This window comes from Gracilinanus agilis, chromosome 1, assembly GCF_016433145.1.
Source record: "Gracilinanus agilis isolate LMUSP501 chromosome 1, AgileGrace, whole genome shotgun sequence".
In the NCBI taxonomy this organism is placed as follows: domain Eukaryota; kingdom Metazoa; phylum Chordata; class Mammalia; order Didelphimorphia; family Didelphidae; genus Gracilinanus; species Gracilinanus agilis.
The window spans coordinates 15,556,528-15,575,391 of record NC_058130.1 but is presented as its reverse complement, the minus strand read 5'-3'; the positions used below and the strand labels follow the sequence as shown (position 1 = coordinate 15,575,391).

The following is an 18,864-nucleotide window of genomic DNA, read 5'->3' as shown; positions in this document are numbered from 1 at the left end:
CAAATATTATCTCATTTGATCCTCAAAACAATCTTGGAAGGTATGTGCTTGGTAATTAGAATTTTGTTCCCCAGGACTCTAAATCCCAGCATCCCATTTATGTGTTTACCTGTGACCTTACATAGGGAGAATATATTTTGATGTAGCCCCACCTTTCACATTCTCTTTTCTTGGGGAATGTAGTTTGTGGAGGTTGGATGAATGCCAGGCAGGAGAATTTTACTCACATAGCTTTTTTGGGCTTTCATACTTTTGTTCTTTTATTTTTTCTACTTCAAGGGATTATTGATAAATCTTATAAAATATAATACTTGGAGTTATTATATATTAATTTAAATCTAACATTTTCATTACTATATCCATTTTTAGGTGAGGAAACTGAAGCAAACAGGGTAAATTACTTGCTCAGGGTCACATAACTAGTGTCTGATGCTAGATTTGAATTCAGGTCCTTCTGCCTCCAGGCCTAGCACTCTATCCACAACACCACCTTGCTGTTCCAAGGAAATAAAAAGTCAAACTCAAAAGAAATATCACCTCAGCACCATCCCCCACCAATAAATAAACCCACCAAGCTATAAAGAGATACAATTCAGGTCTTTCTAATACCAGTATTCTTAATCCTTTTTTTGTGGCATGGCTCCTTTGGCAATCCAATCACTCCTAAGGATCCCTTTTTAGAATTACATTATTTTAAATAAAAGGAGATGCCAAATTTCAGGTAAACGTCATTGAAAATAAAGACATAAATTCCTTTTTCCCATCCAAGTTCACAGATCCTTGGAAATCTATTGATGGAGCCCAAGTTAAGAAAGCCTGCTCTCCACTGTTGATTAGCAGAACCTACTACTGATTAAACTGGGATCCAGAATGAAGATTTAAATCACTGCCTAATTGAGTTGGTCATTCTGAGAAGTGTCTTCCTGACTAAACGTCTTCCCTGGAGAGCATCTATAACTTTATCTATAATGCATCTCAAGACAAAGAAATACTTTGATCTTTACCTACTGCAGCAGTGGCAAACCTTTTAGAGACCAAGTGCCTAAACTGCAACCCTCATGCCCCATGTGAGCTGCTCCTTTACCCCAGACAGGGGAGGGAAGAAGCATTCCCATTGGACTGCTGGGCAGAGGGAAGGATGATGGGAGAAATGTCCTCAGGCATTCGTGGAGAAGGGGAAGGGAGCAGCCCTCTTCGGCATGTGTGCCATAGGTTGGCCAACAGGGACCTAGTAGATTGCTGCAATTTCATCCAGCTGGGCAACCTCTCTCAACTTGGTCTGTGGTTCTGCACACACTGCCTGCATTATCCATTGGTGATTGAGTGACTACTTTTGAAAATTGTGCCACGCAATAATGCACCTCATTTCGGTAAACACCATACCCTGAGCTTCCGTACCCTGGGATATGAGAGAAAGGGAGGGAATACTAAGGGGTGACTATGTGTGTGTATGTGTGTGTGTGTGTGCGTGCGTGCGCACGCATGTGTGTTCAATAAATCAAGAAGGTACAAACAAGAAAATTATTTTTTTTCTCTTTTATTCCAAACATGAATTTTTGTAAACCTGGCATTTCCAAAACAGTGCAAGTGAATTTGAAAAGAGGTGACCATAGAAATGCAAATACAGGCAAAATAAGAGAGGGACCAAACCAGGGCCCTCAGCCACATTCATGAGAGAACTTTACAGTTTATCCATCCATTAGTGAGGTTCAGAAAGTGAAGCATTGACAGTCAACCCACATCCATTAGGATCACCCGATCTTTAAGCAAAGACTCTGTGTGGAACACCATGTCATACTGCATCTTTAGCAGGAAGGAATTGGGACGCCATTCCCCAAGCAGACCAAAAACACAGAAGACACTCGAACCAAACTGGGAATTCTCATTCCTTTCTAAGCCACGGTGACGCTGAGGTCTATTGCTTCTTTACTGTTCACTTAACCAAGAAGTAAGTCTTTTATTCATTCTTTTAGGTGCAGATTTTATATATTAATGTGAAACATAACTTTAAAAAATATACCTTACACACTTGAAGCATTTTGAGAAAGATCCTGTTTTTCTGTCTACTCTTAGCTAAAGGATTTCCTCTACCCCTTTCCTCCGCCCCCCCAAAATATACCCTCATTACATAATGCCCCTCAGGTTAGGGAAGAACTGAAATCTCATATATTTAACCTGATAACATTTTTATATTCAGTATCACACATCTACACACAGCACTCAGCTTAGGCACTCTGTCTCACTCAAGGCAAACATAATAGAAGAGCTCCATTTGGGAGATTTTGGCCTCACTGTGGACTGTCTGTTAATTCCTTTCTTTATTCAATAAAGACAGGTCCCAGGGGTTTCCCCAGAAGGATGCTTCTCATTTATCTCCTTCCTCTAGCTCAGGAGACAGGAGAGCTGCACCTCATGGTGAAATCATGATTATCGGTTATATTCTCCACAAAGCTAATGAGCTGGCTGTGGATCCTTGCTGAAGCTTAAAGGGGTTTTCTGAAGGTCTGCCCAGTGAGGTCTTTGGCACCCTACCTGATAAATGGTGATGACCCCACAGCTTTTTTTAAAATAATAAAGCAAAAGCCAAGGCTCCCTAAGCAGCTCTTACTGATGCACCCTTGTTGTTAAGGGTTTCCTGGATGATTTCACAGGAAGGGCCAAAATCTCTCCTTCTGGAACTCTGTAGATTCTCTTGGGGTCCCAGTCATGCATCAGGGAGGTATTCCCCCCCCCCCAATAGGAGATTGCATTTGCTACCTTCTAAAACAGCATCCTGTGTTTTATAGCTGGTAAACATCTAATTCCCTTTGAAAGTTGATGAAAGTGTCATGTAATACATTGGGGGAAAGTAGAAGATGTTGCTTTCCCTGGGATTGGGCCACAAGTATACCTGCAAAGTCTAACCATTTTACTTGGGAGCAAGAAACAACCAACCAAAAAACTCCAAGAACATTACTAAGGACACATAGAAAGAAAACCTTACTCGTTTCATTCAATAACTCAATCCATTAAGCATCTACTTATGTGCTGGGCACTGGGGACACAAAGACAAAAACCTAATAGCCTCCTGCCCTCGATGAGCTCGTATGCCACTCCTGGGCCCCACCACCAACAATGAAGCATTAGCTGGGGAAATTCCACAGGTGGTTGGGTTCCTCTGAGAAGCCACTAGGAGACATGTGAAATGGCACCCTAAATGGATGAATCAGGCAGCAGGTTCTGAATAGGGAGATTCTAGTTGAACTTCAGGCAAGACTACCCCCTCTGAGCTCCTTCCAAGGCTTTTGGGGCTTATCTAAACATAAGCTTGACTTTTCGGTCATTTGAGCAAATGAAAAGCTTACCATTACCTTCAGGCATTCTCTCTTGCCTGGCACCTGTGTTTGCTTAGGGCAAACCAACGGGCACAGTACGAGCCTGTTTATTCTGTTTTTGAAGTGAGGAGCTAAGAAGACCCAGATTCCATTCTGTCTCTGACATTTGTAAGCTGCATGTCCTTGGGCAAGTCACAACCCCACTAAGCCTCAGAATCTCTCTCTCTAAGAGTAAATTCCAGAAGAGCTGCAATCTGCACTGGTGGAAGAAATCGGCACACTGATGGAAATGCAGAGCTATTGAATACTGACCTGTGGTAGTGAGCTCGAGTGTGGGACTTTGGCACCCTTAAATAGAAGCCACCACACTCCATTAAAACCTGTTTCTCCCAGTGTCTAATAATGCCAAGAGCACTGGCTGTGGAGTCCAATGCCAGGCTTCCAAGCTCTGCCCTATCTCTTTCTACCGGCATGAGATTAGGCAAGTCAATTGTACTGACTTTATATCCCTTCCCTACAAAGTGAAGGTCCTTTCTGGCTCTAGATCTCAGGTTCTAAACTTCCTCCAACTAAAACTGATTTGGGGATGCCAATCATGTCTCTTAGGGGATAATGATAAGAGCTGGACATTTATTTGAAGAATCTCCAGGTACAGAAACTCCCTTGACCAATAGAAATCAGCCTCTTCTCGGCAACTAAAGTCTTAAAGCATTATTACCCAAAGGTCAGAGAGTTTCTGGGACTTATCTGGAGTGGGAGGAACATCACAACTGGTCTTGAATTCAGGTCTTTTCAGCTTTAAGGGCACACCGCCTTCCTGATCATTCCAAATGGGTCAGTGCCTTACATGGTGCTAATGGGGGCGGGAGCCTGTGAGTATCTAAATACGGAATATGTAAAAAGGTTCTGCTCATAGAAGTTGATGTAGCTTTGTTATCGTGAGCTGACTGACTCCTACTAATTGATTTATTAAAGACAAACTCAAGAAGGAAATCAATGAAAAAAATTGTTTATGGGAAGCCCCATGACAAGCCAGGCTTCCCCATCCCACGATTACCCAGCAGGCATCATCCCCATCCCGTAGCTCTTTTGGTAATGCTGGGGAAACATTCAAGGACAAAGTGTTCCGGCTCCACAAAGCATTTTCCTGTGCATGTGTCTCATTTACCCATGATCCCCTCCAAACAGGGCCAAAGATCAGTGAGGAAACATCCTTGTGGCCTTGGCGATGAGGGGAATTCCACGTATTCCATGGCTCCCAGTGTTCTCCTCATCTGCTTTGAAGCTTCACAGTGAGGAAAGGTGGAATAAAGGATTCTACAACAAAATGCACTTAATCACAATGGAAGGAAAGTGCAGGGAGGGTAAAAGGTATTAAAAATATAATGCAAAGAGAGAGGTCCAAGAACTTGACCAGTAGCTGCTCTAAGGAGGCTGCTGAGATGTCAGACACTTCACGAGAGCCCCAACAGCTTCTCCCTTTGTCCTCTAAACCCCAGAGGGAAACCCAGGTCTTTTGAAGGAGGCTCACCAACTCGTCACGAGAAAAAGTCTTCACTCTGTAAGGGCCTCCAGAAGGTCAGTGCTCCATTCCCACCAGACACTGGCGGTGTCCAGCTGTGCACAGGGTGCTCTGTTTCTATTATGCGGCTGGAAAAAAAAGCGAGAAGCCTGTAACAACTCCTTGTATGGGGATAGCTGGATCTGCTCAAACAGTCCGTGGTATGCCTCTGAGAAGATGGCTTTGATAAGGACTTTTCCAGCTGTTCTTCTCATAGAAAACAGTTCTGGATTGCCAATACAACAGCAGGATGCTCCTGAAGTCAAGCTGTGCCAAAGGACGAGCCTGGAGAGTGAGGGCAAAGCACCCCACTGGCCTCTCATCCTGGTATCTGTGGCAGCTTATGCATCTCATGGTGCCCGCTGGGCGGCTTTTACGGCTGAGATCAAACTTCCAGGGCTGGCTGACTGGGCAGCTTCCAGGCGAAGCTTCAACGAATGCCCACTGCGCAGCTGTCCACAACAACAAAAAGGGGGGCGAGACCCCATAAGCCAATGAGAGCAGTGGCCGACGCCCCAGGCCAAGCTCGCTGAGGTCTCCCATGTGTGATGGAGTTCTCTGGCCCTTGAGGTTTTGGTGTGGCATCTCAGGGGTCCAGATGAGAGCCAGGGTAGAGTCTGGTGCCAGCATTGTCCTCGAGGAAGGCGTGAGGCCCCTCTCCCCGGCTCCTCCCCTCGGGTCTCCCACAGAAGCGACACGGCAAGGGAGGTGGGGGCCCCCGAGACAAGGTCGTGTTTCTCTCCCGTCTGGAGGTGATGGATCTTTTGGAATGAAAAGCATCAGTCAAAAACGCTCCGGGTTCCACTCACACACAACTCACGAGGAGGCTGCAGGGAGAGAAACAGGACGAGGCTTCGGCATGGCACTGCCACGTGCGGCTGGTAGGCAACTTCTCCCTGTACGTGGCACCACCGTATGCCACCTGTACCCGCAATGCCAACCCTGTGGTTTTACTGTGTGGGACAAGAAGCATTTCCTGTTGCCCGTTTCCTCTGCAAGTCTGTCGGGCGGTCCGTTCGAACGTACGATAGGCTTTTAAAATATATTCGTATATCTCTACACACACATATATAGGCATTTCCCAGGTTGCAGCCAGAAATCAGTGCTTGAGTGAACTAGATAACTATTTAATAGAAATAATGAAACATCGATACAAATATAAAGACAGAATCGGTATAAAAGGCTTGGATTTATCAAAAATACTTCTAGGCGACAGTCTTCCCCTGAGGGTTTACCACATACGCTGGACTCATAAATATTGCTCAGCACACAGCTTGCTCTCTGGAGTTCATCATTCACCTGTTCCAGCCTCGCTGGGCTGCTCAGGTCACGTGCCAGGGCTGCAGGGCCGGCCTCGGGATCTGCTCCCTTGCTTGGTCGAACGAGGAACAAGGCTGCATCGATGGGCCTCCGAAAAATCTGGAGAAGATTCTTTCTTCCACATATGGAAGATACACAGAGCAGGGGCGACAGGCGAGCGGGCAGGGCGGCACGTGACCGGCGGCGTCCGGATGGGGCATCACTGGCTCTTCTGGACCCAGTCCCAACTGTCTTCATTCTCTTTCCGGTTCTTCTCGGCCTCGATGATTTCTTTGTATCTTCTTCGGAAGAAGCCCATCTAGAGGGAAGAGGAAGGGAGAGAGTGGGAGCTCGTCAGATACTCTGCAAAGAGAAGCCATGCCGATTCCAAAGGGAGGCTCACAGCCGTGCCACTAACGCAACTCACGGGTCTAGACACACAAAAAGGATTTGTTTGTCATTTAATAAGACAGAAACCTCTCTGAACTACCTGAAAGGCTACAGAGCACAGAGAGTCCTGGACCTGGATTTGGGGAGACGTGGGTTTGATTCTTGCCTCTGACACTTACCAGCTGTGTGACCCTGGGTAAGTCACTGAGCCTTAGTTTCTTCATCTGTAAAATAATGACCGCTAAGATCCCTCAGTCTCAGATCCTGTGATTGGGGTTAGTTTAGGAGTCATTTTAAGGTCTAGAGCTATGATCCCATGACCCCAAACCACAAGACAATTGCTACCATTCCGCCCATCAGGGACAGAATGTTAATAATTGTCAATATTTATTAAGCATTTTAAGGCTTGCAAAATTCTTTATGCACATTTGATGGTTTGGGAAAGCTGGTGCATATTAGCCACAAGTGTCAGGGATTTGAGATTTCTTAAGGCTTCGGAGGAACAGCACTAAACTGATCGTCCGATGAGACCGTTCCTCCCCGCTACTTTGAAGAGAAAAGACAGGCTGCTCATCACCTGCCTTCTCCCATCCATCAGACGGGAAGGGTTCTGTCTGGGCAAGCTTTCTGCCCATTGGTTGGCTCCCCCATGCCCCTCCCCACAGACACAGGTAGAGATGCCCATGGGAGAATGAAGCTCACCATCACAAAGCCAAAGAGGGAAGCATCAGCATTTCAAAGGCAATCGATTTTTGGTTTTTACTCTACAAAGTTAATCAGATTTTAAGAACAGTTTTTGTTTATGGGGAAAGAAACTGGGTTAGCCCAGGAGGAGGAGAAAAGCCTTGAGGAAGAAGAACAGAAAGAGAGAAAGAATGAGAGGGGGGAAATGAGCTTCTCAAAATAGAAGCCAAAGGGATTTTAGGGAGTCGAGGTGAAATGAGAAGCTGTATTTGGCAGACAGAAACAGACCATTAAGAGAATGGGGAGGAGCAACTAGGTGGCTCAGTGGAGAGAGAGACAAGGCTAGAGACAGGAGATCCTGAGTTCAAATCTGGCTTCAGACACTTCCTAACTGTGTAACCCTGGGCAAGTCACATCCCCAATTTCCTAGCCCTTGTCACTCTTCTTGCCTTGGAACCAATACTAAGTATTGATTCTAAGATGAAAGTTAAGGGGAGGGAGAGGAAGAGACAAAGAAAGAGACAGACAGAGACAAAGGAGAGAGAAGAAAAGAAAAGAGAAGAGAAGAGAAGAGAAGAGAAGAGAAGAGAAGAGAAGAGAAGAGAAGAGAAGAGATAAAATAGGGAAACATTGCTGATACCTCTACATATTTCATGAAAACATAGACACCTGGGGAGATGATCTTCTGATGAGACAGCACAGCCTAAGAAAAGGAGACCTTTAAAAAAGCTACCTTCCCAGAAGGAATACATCCATTTTTCTAGACCCTTCTCTCCTGAAGGAGGAGGTGAGATCTTTTGACTCTTCCAACCAGATTATCACCAGCTTCTGCTGAAAGAGAGAGAACTGCCTCAGAGCTAACTACTACACTGTCCATGCAGAGGTGGCCCAGTTCAAACCAGCTTCCTTGGGCTCTAGTGTGGAAGTTGAAGAATGACATTGGGACCTCTGAAATAAGCCAAGAATCAAAGTCACTCCTGAAGGCATTTCGGGGGCAGGCATTTTAAAGCTTTCCAATAACTGGGGAAAGACTAAAGAGACAGCATGGTACAATGGAAAGGGAAATGGAATTTGAAATCAGAGGACTTGAGTTCAAATCTCAGTCTACCATTTACTGTCTATGTGACTTTAGGCAAGCCACTCATCTCTCTGGGCCTCAATTTTTCATTTATAAAATGAGGGGGTTGGAATTAATGTCCTCTGAGGTCCCTCACAGTTATAAGTCCATGAGCTAGTGAAAGAAAATATTCCTTTCCTGACAGCCAAGCTATACCGACTGAAGTATCCTTGAATGAGAAGCAGAATAATCACGTGATGGCGGTTAAGCAGGGATGAAGACTAATCATCCTCATGAAAATCATGAGGTAGCCAGAAGTACAGAGTATGGAACCTGGGAGTCAGGAAGACCCAAGTTCAACTCTGGCCTCAGACAGTTATATGATCCTGGGCAAGTCATTTAACCCATGCCTCAATTTCCTTATCTACAAAACACAGATAATAACAGCATCAACCTCGAGGTTGTTGTGAGGACAAAATGGGAAAATACTCATAAAGCACATTGCAAATCTTAAAACACTAGATAAATGTTAGTTATTATTGTTAAGCAGCAGGGGCCTAATCATGGCCCTCTCCTGCTCTGGAAGTTCCAATGGTTCCCTATTATCTCTAGGATAAAATACAAATCAATTTCTATATGAGTTTGCTTTTACAACAATGACCAATATGGAAGTGTGTTTTGCATGACAATAAAAATGAAAGCTAAAATAAAAGATTTCTTTAAAAGAGATTTATAAAAGAAAATATTAGAGACATTTTTAGCAAGGAAAGGAGTCAGTCTAGTGATGTAGCAAGAATGAGATAAAAGAGGACAACCAAAGTGCCTATTGCTGTCACTGAGATACTGAAAGAACCAAAGGAAAGCCTTTAACACTGTTGGCGTATCCTCTAGGAAAGATTTCAGGACGAATACAGGCAAAAACTGCATAAGACAAGAAGGTTCAGAAAGTTTGCACTTTGCAGTGGCAAACGGCATACAGCACACCAATAAAATCCCAACTCTGCCCCAGGAACATTAGAAGGTGTCGCCTGCCACAAACCTGTGCTTACTGCTCCTCAGGAAGCTGTCCGTATTGCCTTTCTCAAGTCCTGACCACCTGTACTACCAAGAGAACTTTGCTGGGAGGATTATCCCATTCTTTTCTATAGGAATGAGATCAGAGACTGGATTGAGGCCATCCAAGGGAGAGGAGACACTCTGGTCATTATCTTTGTTGAGCAGAATGCTTCATTTTACAACTGAGTCAAAGCAGCTTCCTCTAAATGAGCTCTGCTTTGGCTAGCTCTGAAAGGACATTTATTATCCACAGTGCAGCATCTTGGATTTTGTTTAGTACCCTTAGGATCTCAGTTTCTTTTTTGCAAAGGTACATAAAAATAATATATTAAATTTCTGATGTTTTAGACACCTTAAATAAATACACCAGGCATTATTTCTGCCCTTTGAATTGTTGCTATAAAAACATTCAACGTTATTTAGAATTTGAATAAATATGTCATATCAGAAATCTGCCCTAAAATGCATATAATTTAATTAGTGATATAAAGACTTAATTAATGTGGATTTTTTATGTGTAGTACTCGATCAGAATACATTAAATCAGTGATCGGCAAACTTTTTTTTTTTTTTAAACCCTTGTACTTCGGTGTATTGTCTCATAAGTGGAAGAGTGGTAAGGGTGGGCAATGGGGGTCAAGTGACCTGCCCAGGGTCACACAGCTGGGAAGTGGCTGAGGCCGAGTTTGAACCTAGGACCTCCTGTCTCTAGGCCTGACTCTCCATCCACTGAGCTACCCAGCTGCCCCGGCAAACTTTTTAAAGAGGGGGTTGCCAAAGGAAAGGAAATGCTCATCGGTCAGTCTGTTTCTAAAGCAACTCTTTCGAAGTTTCATTGTACTGTATCCTACTCATTGTATTGGTCAGAGTTTAGGAATAATGTCATGCTGCCAGATAGAACATTTCAGAGGGCTGCATCTGGCCCAGGCCATAGTTTGCCCATCACTGCATTAAGTGAATTTTATTTAAAAAGTACAAACCAACTTTTGCAGAGAAATCCACTTCCCATCTACATTCCAGAAGGGCCAACCAATTGTACACATGACAGTACATCTCCCATCACTAGGCTTCTGACCTGGCTGTTTCCCATGCCTAACATGCCTAAGATTGCTCTGCTTCTACTCTTGTGTATATATATATATATATTATGTCCCCATTAGAATTAAGCTCCCTCAAGGCAGGACCTGTGTTTCCATTGTTCTTTGTAACCCTAGCACTTGGTACTGTGCCTCACACAGATTAAGTACTTAATAAATGTTTGCTGATTAAAGTCCCCCCTCCCCTCCATCTAAAATATATATAATGTACATATGCACACTTACACACACATACATATAAACTCTATATGTGCTTACACACATAGTCATAGCACTGAGAAATCAAGGGAGCTACCCATCAAGGACCCACTGGAAAAGACCCTGATACTGGAAAGACTGAAGGTCAAAGGAGGGGGGATGCAGAGGTGGGGATGCACAAATGGTGTCAAGGAAACATCAAATGTGAACTTGGACTGACTTAGGAGCCAGGAGAGGACAGAAAGGCTTGGGGTGCTATGGCTGAAGGGGTCAAGAGTCAGACATGACTGAAGGACACTCAGAGTCCCACAGCCAAGATATCTGAAAGGGGAAACCTGGACCCTGGCCTCTGGGCTTTAAGGCCAACTTTGTCTCTACCCATACCACCTGCTACTTCTCACATTTTGTATTTGGTGTATTGTGAAGGTAATAAGAATTTTTATTTTGCATATCTCTGATGTTTGCTTAATTGTGAACATGTTCTATCCCTCCCCTAGCAGAAGGCAAGTCCCCTGAGGTGGTGCTGGCTCCCTTTTGCCTTTGGGTCCTAAGCATCTTACATCATTTGGGGCACATAGTAGGGACTGAATAAATTTTGTGGATTGGTCGATCTACTAACACCATGTTGGCATACATGCTGGAGAGGGCTGCTCCCTTCCCCCTCTCCACTGTGCCTGAGGACATTTTTTCACTTCACCTGCCCCTCTGCCCAGCAACCCAAGGGGAGCACTTCCATCTTCCCCTGTCTGGGTTAAGGAGGTGCCTCACATGCAGAGTGAGGGTGCGATTTGGGCACTCAGCCTCTAAAAGATTCACCAACACTGTACTAAGGTGTACTAAGGTATACCAAGGTATAAGGTACTACGGGTTAGATTATCTACTAGTGGAGGGCATTCCCATAACAAGAGTTCCTCTCCCCGTTCAAAACTCAGACCTTTCTCAAATTCCCGTATTCAGGTACAATGGAATGAGAGTGTTAGGATACTTTGGGATATTTAGACCTCAAGGTTTACACCACAGGAAATGCCCTGTCCCCTTTGCTTGGGATGGCTGTAAAGAAGTATCAGTTCCAGACATCTCCAGCCCCATCATGTACACAATGAGAAGAGAGGGAGGGAAGAGGAAGAAGTCACTGAATTTGTTTCCTCTTGAAATGAAGAGCTTCGAATGTCAGCATTTCATTCCTGGGAAGTGGGGGAGGTGGGCCTGCCAACTGCTGCAATCACTGAGAATGAAGTTTAAATTACGGCGTCCAGGAACTGGGAACATCTTGGTTTCTGGCCAGTTTATTAGGCTCCGTTTCGCTGTTTGAAGCAATGTCTGGTTTGCTCACAGCATCTACCACTGAGGCTGCTTGAAGCTGGGGCCCCACTGACACAGGAAACAATCGAGCAGCCTGAAATTCATGCGGACAGCCGGTTTACTGGGCAAGATGAATGGGAAGCCGCAAACACTCCATTGGTAGCAAAGGCAGGGTCCAGGAAGGGCAGGAAGTCGCCCAGTTCCAGAAAGTCTTGGCAGAGCCTAAACATGCCTTTTCCCCAAAGCCAATTAGGGAAGAGTTTTCCAAAGTAAGCATTCTGCTGCGGCCTTATCGATCATTCCGTGCGAGTGGCCATTCTCACGAAAACCAGACACGAGGAAGGGGGCGAGCAGGGGCTCCATCATGCAGCTGACCGCATCCCTCAGCCCAAAGTCACTCTCAGAGCAGGCTGACCACAAGGCTGGGGGGTAATACCCGAGGCCAGGGAATCTCATGGTGGCCCTTCAAAAGTTCATTTGGTTTAGTCTCCGGGACCTTCTACTGCTAGATTCCTACAGCCTGGCTAACTCCCATCCATTGAGTGAATAGTTTTGTCCCTTAGTGCTGCAATGATCAGTTTTCTCTCTGACGGGGGCCCTTTCTCCGAGGGCACAAATCACAACTCGTCCGTGCCTGCCCACCCTATGGGCCTCTTCCACCATGTCTTCCCCAAATCTTTCACTGGTGGAGGTTCAAGTCAACATTCAGAGAGCCGGTTCCTTCGTTGCCCTTACAATATGCTGATACCAAGGGCGTACCAGTTGTCCCTTATCATCATCATGAAGTCAGCCCTCCTTCTTTCCCGTGCCCTTCCGTGTCTCTCACACAGTTCTTGGTTGGTCACAAGTTAGATCTTGCTCAAGCCCACCATCTACCTCCCCGTGACTCTCAACTATTATTCTTCAGGGACTAAGATATTCCGTGACTGGCCACCATCAAGCATTGCCACAAGAACCGATTTATTAAAAAGGAGTATCATTATTTTAGAGAGAAGCTGGGGGAAAGTCACCCAAAACATCGCCCTAAAACCACGGCAGAGTTTTCTATTTCTTCAGCACCTTAATAATGAAGTTGTGTAGTGGATAAGTTGCTCAACTGGAAAGAGAAAGATCTGAACTTCAATTCTGCATCAAGCAGTTTATTAGCTGTGTGACCCTGGGCCAGTCACTAACCTCTCTCAATTTCAGTTTCTTCATCTGTAAAGTGAAGGGGCTGCCTCAGTGACAGTTTCCTTCTAGCTTCAGTTGTAGGAGCCTCTAATCTTAAGGCAAGACTCAATCTATCATCTCTGAACCCTTTCCACTGAACAGAAAACCAGGATCTTAAGTCAGACTGTCTTCAATTGCACTCTCCTTTGCCCCCATTACTTCTAAGATGGTAGACTGGCTTCTTTCCAAAGCCTGCCTTAGCATTCAGGTCATCCATACTGGGCAGAATGAGCTTAAGGATATCCGTTCCTCCCATGATCTTCTCCATTTTTTGAAGAAGAAAAAGATCATTAGGATAGGTATTCAGGGCAGCAAGGTGGCTCAGTGGATAGTAAGCCAGGCCAAAAGGTCCTGGGTTCAAATTTGGCCTCAGATACTTCCTAGCTGTTTGATCTTGGGCAAGTCACTTGACTCACATTGCCTAGCCCTTACTGCTCTTCTGCCTTAAAAGCAATAGTTAGTATTGATTCTAAGCTGAAAGGTAAAGGTTAAAAAACAAAAAGATGAGCTTTTGGTAGAGTGAGAGATGCAGCAGTGTAGAGAAATGGAGTCTCCCACCACAGCTGTATTAAGTCTCCGAGCCAGAACCATGAGCTGTTTTCCCAACTCCTCCTTCAGCTCTGCCTTGTCTTCGGATTCTCTGTACTGCCATGGGACCTTCTGTTACTTCCCTCAGTTTTGATCCTTCTTCAAGAATATCCTCCATCATCTTCTCTCCACCCACCAACTCACTTGGTTTGTGGATCTACCTTAATAAAGGTAACTAGGTGGCACAGTGGAGAGAGCACTGGATCTGGAGTCAAGAAGACGTGAGTTCAAATTCAGCCTCAGATAGCTACACGACCTTTGGCAAGTCACTTAAATACTGACTGCCTCGGTTTCTTCAAATGTAAAGTGAGAATAATAATAGCCCCCTATCTCACAGGATAGTTGGGAGAATTAAATGAGATGATATTTGTAAAGCCCTGAGCACAATTTCCCACATGTTAGGTTCCTACTATATGCTTGTTCCCTTCTCCAACCCCCTTTTAATACATAATGTGACTCCACTGTCTCATTGAGCTAATCTACTCCTTTTGAAATAATTAATCAAAAGATGTTTATTAAGCACCTGCTATGTGCTAGTGAACAGCTAGGTGGATAGAGTGCCAGGCCTGGAGTCAGGAAGGGTCATCTTTGTGAGTTCAAATCTGGCCTCATACTCTCACTAGCTGTGTCACTTAGGGCAAGTCACTTTACCTTGTTTGCCTCAGTTTCCTCATATATGAAATGATCTAAAGAAGAAAATGGCAGACCACTCCAGTATCTTGCCAGGAAAACCCCAATCGGGGTCACAAAGAGTCAAACACAACTGAACAACGACGTGGGCAAGGCACGATGTGAGATGCTGGCTTACCCTCTCGTAATCTCATGAGTCCCAACGATATTTAGAGGTCTGCTAGCTTTCTTGCATTAGGCTCTCTGGATCATTTTGCATAGTGTATTAGTGCATTGAGATCTGGGATCAAAGGGGCTATGGATGGCTCTCTTTAAGAATCTTCTGTGAATTCTGGCCCCTTCCTAGATAGCCTTCTTCCTCCCTGGCTCATCTTTAGGCTGTTTTCTTACCCTCCAATTTGCTTTTCAGTCTTATTCTCTCTTGTCCAAGCTAATAAAATTCCAGATAGAAATCTGTTCAACGATTCCATTAAGCACATTCTATTCCTGGCCAAGAGATCATCCTGTCTACGTTCCAAGAGTCCCGAAATCTAAATCCTTTCCTTAGGCACCATCTTCTTTTCTAACTTCCCCAAATCTTCTTTTGCTTCCCAAACGACTATCTTCAATAAATTTGCAGTGATGGATCCAAAAGAAAGACTTTCTACTCATCCTCTTCAAAGTCACCAAAGAATATGGCAGCCCTCACGGATTCCTGATATCATTTTTCTCCATTGATTTACCTTTAATTAGATTTGGTTTTGGTTGACATAGCATGGACCCTGTTGGACTAAGGGCAGCTCCAAGAAACTGCTGCCACATTTGGGGCACTAAATCTCTAAGAAATATGGTGGGACGACCCCTTGGAGAAATCACTGCCTGACCATCATTGACAGGAACCATCATTTCTAACAAATCCAAACAGATGGCTCTTGGATCTGCCTCACTTAGAAAGACGCTCATGTGCAGGGAGGCCGGGGGGCTACTGAAGGGTAGTATATCAGGAGTCAGCTAGAATGAGCAACCACAAGCCAAAAGAGGAAGCACATCATAGGAACCACCCTTTCCTGGGCTTTCTCTGGATTTCTGTCTGGTTCCATGAACACATCTATGAAGAGTTTTCATCTTCCCTAATTTCAACAGCTTGCATGAAAAAAAAGAAAGAAAAAGAAATAAGGAACAAAAAAAATATTACTCAACCGCCTTCTCAGATCTCAAGTAAGAAGCTGGATTTATATTCTAATAGACAACAGACTTCCTGCTTAGCATTTTGTGACTCCGGTACCCAAAAATGGTCAGCCTGCTCTGCGCTCTCATATTTACTCTCCGAGAAGTCCTGGGCAAAATTGTCTCTGCCCTCTCTGCCCCACCCAGCCTCCCCAAAAACCTCACCTGACAATCATGAACCTGATAGTTTGTTCCCAATTCCAGCTACAAAGACTTGAGGTGGGGCTGGCAAATAGTAAGTACTTCATAAATACTTTTTTTCTTTTATCCGTTCAGTCATTCATTTTTTTTTTTTTAAACCCTTACCTTCCGTCTTGGAGTCAATACTGTGTATTGGCTCCAAGGCAGAAGAGTGGTAAGGGCTAGGCAATGGGGGTTCAAGTGACTTGCCCAGGGTCACACAGCTGGGAAGTGTCTGAGGCCAGATTTGAACCTAGGACCTCCCATCTCTAGGCCTGGCTCTCAATCCACTGAGCTACCCAGCTGCCCCCTCAGTCATTCATTTTTAACAGAAAGTTAGGATAAAATAAGTTAGTGGTTGTTAAGAAACCTTAAGTTAGAAGCTTATGGTAAACATCTGTCTTAGATGCTTTAAAACAGTTCAGATTTCAAAAAGGCAAAATGTACCTTTAATAAGATTTGCACACAGCAGCCATGGTTGGGGAGTTTTGGCAAGATAGCTAAGTGATTAGGCCTCATCCCAGCTCTCCTTCATCACCTCAAAAGCAGGAAGAAATGGGCCAAATGAAACAGAAGAGCAACAACCAAAAACAAGGAGCAGGAAAGGAATTATTCAAGGAAGCCACAGAAAGACCAGTACAGAGATTAAAGAAATGAGTAAGCAAATCAAGCATTCATAGTATAATGAAGCTGTACTGTGGGGTAACAAGAAGCTAGGAACATTCTCCAGAAGAAAAGAATAATATTGTAATAACAAAAGTCCCTAGAAATGAGATTGAAGCAATCTTAGGAAGCCTAGAGTTTCTTGGATATGGGGGAGGTAAAGGGGGGTGGAGGGGAAAGTAAATACAAGAATCGTGTAACCATGATAAATCTTTCTAAAAAAATAAAATATTTAAAAATAAATAAATAATATAATATAATACAATGAAATGAAATGAAATGAAATAAAAAAAAAAAGAAGTTTTTTAAAAACCTGAAGAAAGTTAGAGGGAAGTTAGAACTCTTAAAGAATCAATTAATCTATAAGCATATATTAAATGCCTACTGTGTGCTAGAATTAGAAAAGGAAAAAAGAGAGACTCAATGGCTTAGAATAGAAGTAGGGAAATTTAACAAAACAACAGACACTATGAAAAAGGAAACTCTGGAGATGGAAAACAAAAATGCAGAGCTAGAATTACAAACTTCAGAATAAAATCAAAAGACAGTAAAATTAAAGGATGCTCAGGTCTCTGCAATCCAAACAAATGGCAAAGCTTGGGGAAATAAAAAATACCATGAAACAAAGAACCTGAATGCCATATTACAAGAAATCATGTAGAAAGTTGCCTGGAAATATGAGGGGAAAAGGGGTTAAATATGGGTTGGTAGAATCTGTAGGATTCTAGGAGAAAATTTCCAACTTTTATTCAATGAGAAATGTAGTCACCAAGATCTAGAGGCAAAATGTCAAAGAACAAGCAGCCAGGAGGAGAAATTTTGCGTAAGAAATCTTACTACAAGAAAAAGTCAGAATATGATAGTGTAACCTAGCCTAAAAAGATGAGCTTATTTCTATATGAGAAAAACAAGACTTTTAATAACATGACAGATTTTAATTCATTCTTTAAAAAATAATCAGAACAAGGCCTTTGAAATGCAAATGTAGGAAGCAACAGAAATTGAATAAATGTAAATAAATCCATGTCATATGAAAAAATTGGATTCTGTGCTCAGATTTCTCCAACTTGGCAGCAAACACTTTTGATGAATAGATTTCCTCCTGGTTTTATACTTTGCTTGGTGTTTATTATCAGAGGGTCACCAAACAGGGTTGTTTCTGTTGTCACATCTTCCAAAGAATCTTGAACAATCTTGAAGGCCTTTAAGGCCATATTTTGTTCAATCAAATCCCATGCTTTTTTATAATCAACAAACAATCAGCACAGTGGAATCATATATTCTCTACATCTTTCAGTTAATTATTTACACAGATAACTAAATACAAAAGATACACAAAGCAATTCCACAGAGGTAGGAATAGAAATTTGAATAGAAAATTCTAAAAATAAAGGACCAAAAATTACTGTATTGTTCATATCCTTTTATTCAGTGGTCCCACTCCTGAGTTTCAAGCCCCAAAGAAGGCTAATGAGTGCAGGCAAAGGACTCATGTTCAAAAATACTCTTAGAAGCATTATTCATAATAACAAAAAGCTAGAAATCAAATCATCTAATGACTGGAAAATGGTTGCATAAATTATGGTATATGACTATGATGGGATGTTACTGTAAGGCAAGGAATGCCAACTATGATAACTAGTAATGAAAGGAGAGTGAAAGAACAATGTAAACAGTGTCTATATTTATGTGAATAAAGTCAATCTCAAAGGCAAATAAATTCAGATGAAATACAGTAGTGCCCCCATTACTATGGGGTACATGTTCCAAGACGGAAGATAACTAAGATTGTGGATATAAGCATGCCACCAGCTAGCATATACATGTTCACATTCTTTCATATTCTATCTCTTCTCTCTGTCTCTCTGTCTCTGTCTCTCTCTCTTTCTCTCTCTCCCTCTCTCTCTCCCTCTACCCCCCCCTCTCTTTCTCTCACTCTCTCTCTCTCTCCCTCATTCCCTCCCTCTCCCATTCTCCTGCCCCTCAGCTGGACCTCCCACCCCCCCCAAAAAAAAAACATAAAATAAAGCGAAAATGGAAGCAAAAGAGACTGCCATCGCTGGTAGACCACTGAGCAGGCAAAATTCCAAAGCAAGCAGATCTCCAGGACTTTAGGCTGATCACGGATAACTGAAACCATGGAAAGTGAAACCCAGGTAAAGGGGCTCTATGTACAGTGAATGATGTGAGTATCGAGCTGTTCAAGTTAAAGCACACTGACTTCCTTTCTGTTAATAAATGGTAAACCAAAAAAATGGAAGTGATATTTATTCTGCATTACAATCATTTTGATAGGTGGTTTTGTGTGACTGTTGATGGGCAGGGGGTATCCTTTTATGTTTTTCTTTGATGTGTACAAAAGATATATAAAAGAAAAGAAAAGAAGAGAAGAGAAGAGAAGAGAAGAGAAGAGAAGAGAAGAGAAGAGAA

At 43.3% G+C, this 18,864-nt stretch overlaps 1 protein-coding gene across 1 annotated transcript in view; it reads right to left on the bottom strand.

Annotated features, from left to right (window-relative positions):
- Positions 1 to 6,090: 6,090 nt before the first annotated feature.
- The window catches only part of ITGA9 (integrin subunit alpha 9), a 355,639-nt gene continuing 342,865 nt past the window's right edge, over positions 6,091 to 18,864 (bottom strand). Inside the window, exon 27 of the mRNA XM_044675555.1 lies at positions 6,091 to 6,493. Coding sequence (XP_044531490.1) covers positions 6,395 to 6,493 — 99 coding nt within the window. The 3' untranslated portion in view covers positions 6,091 to 6,394. The remainder of the gene's footprint in view (positions 6,494 to 18,864) is intronic.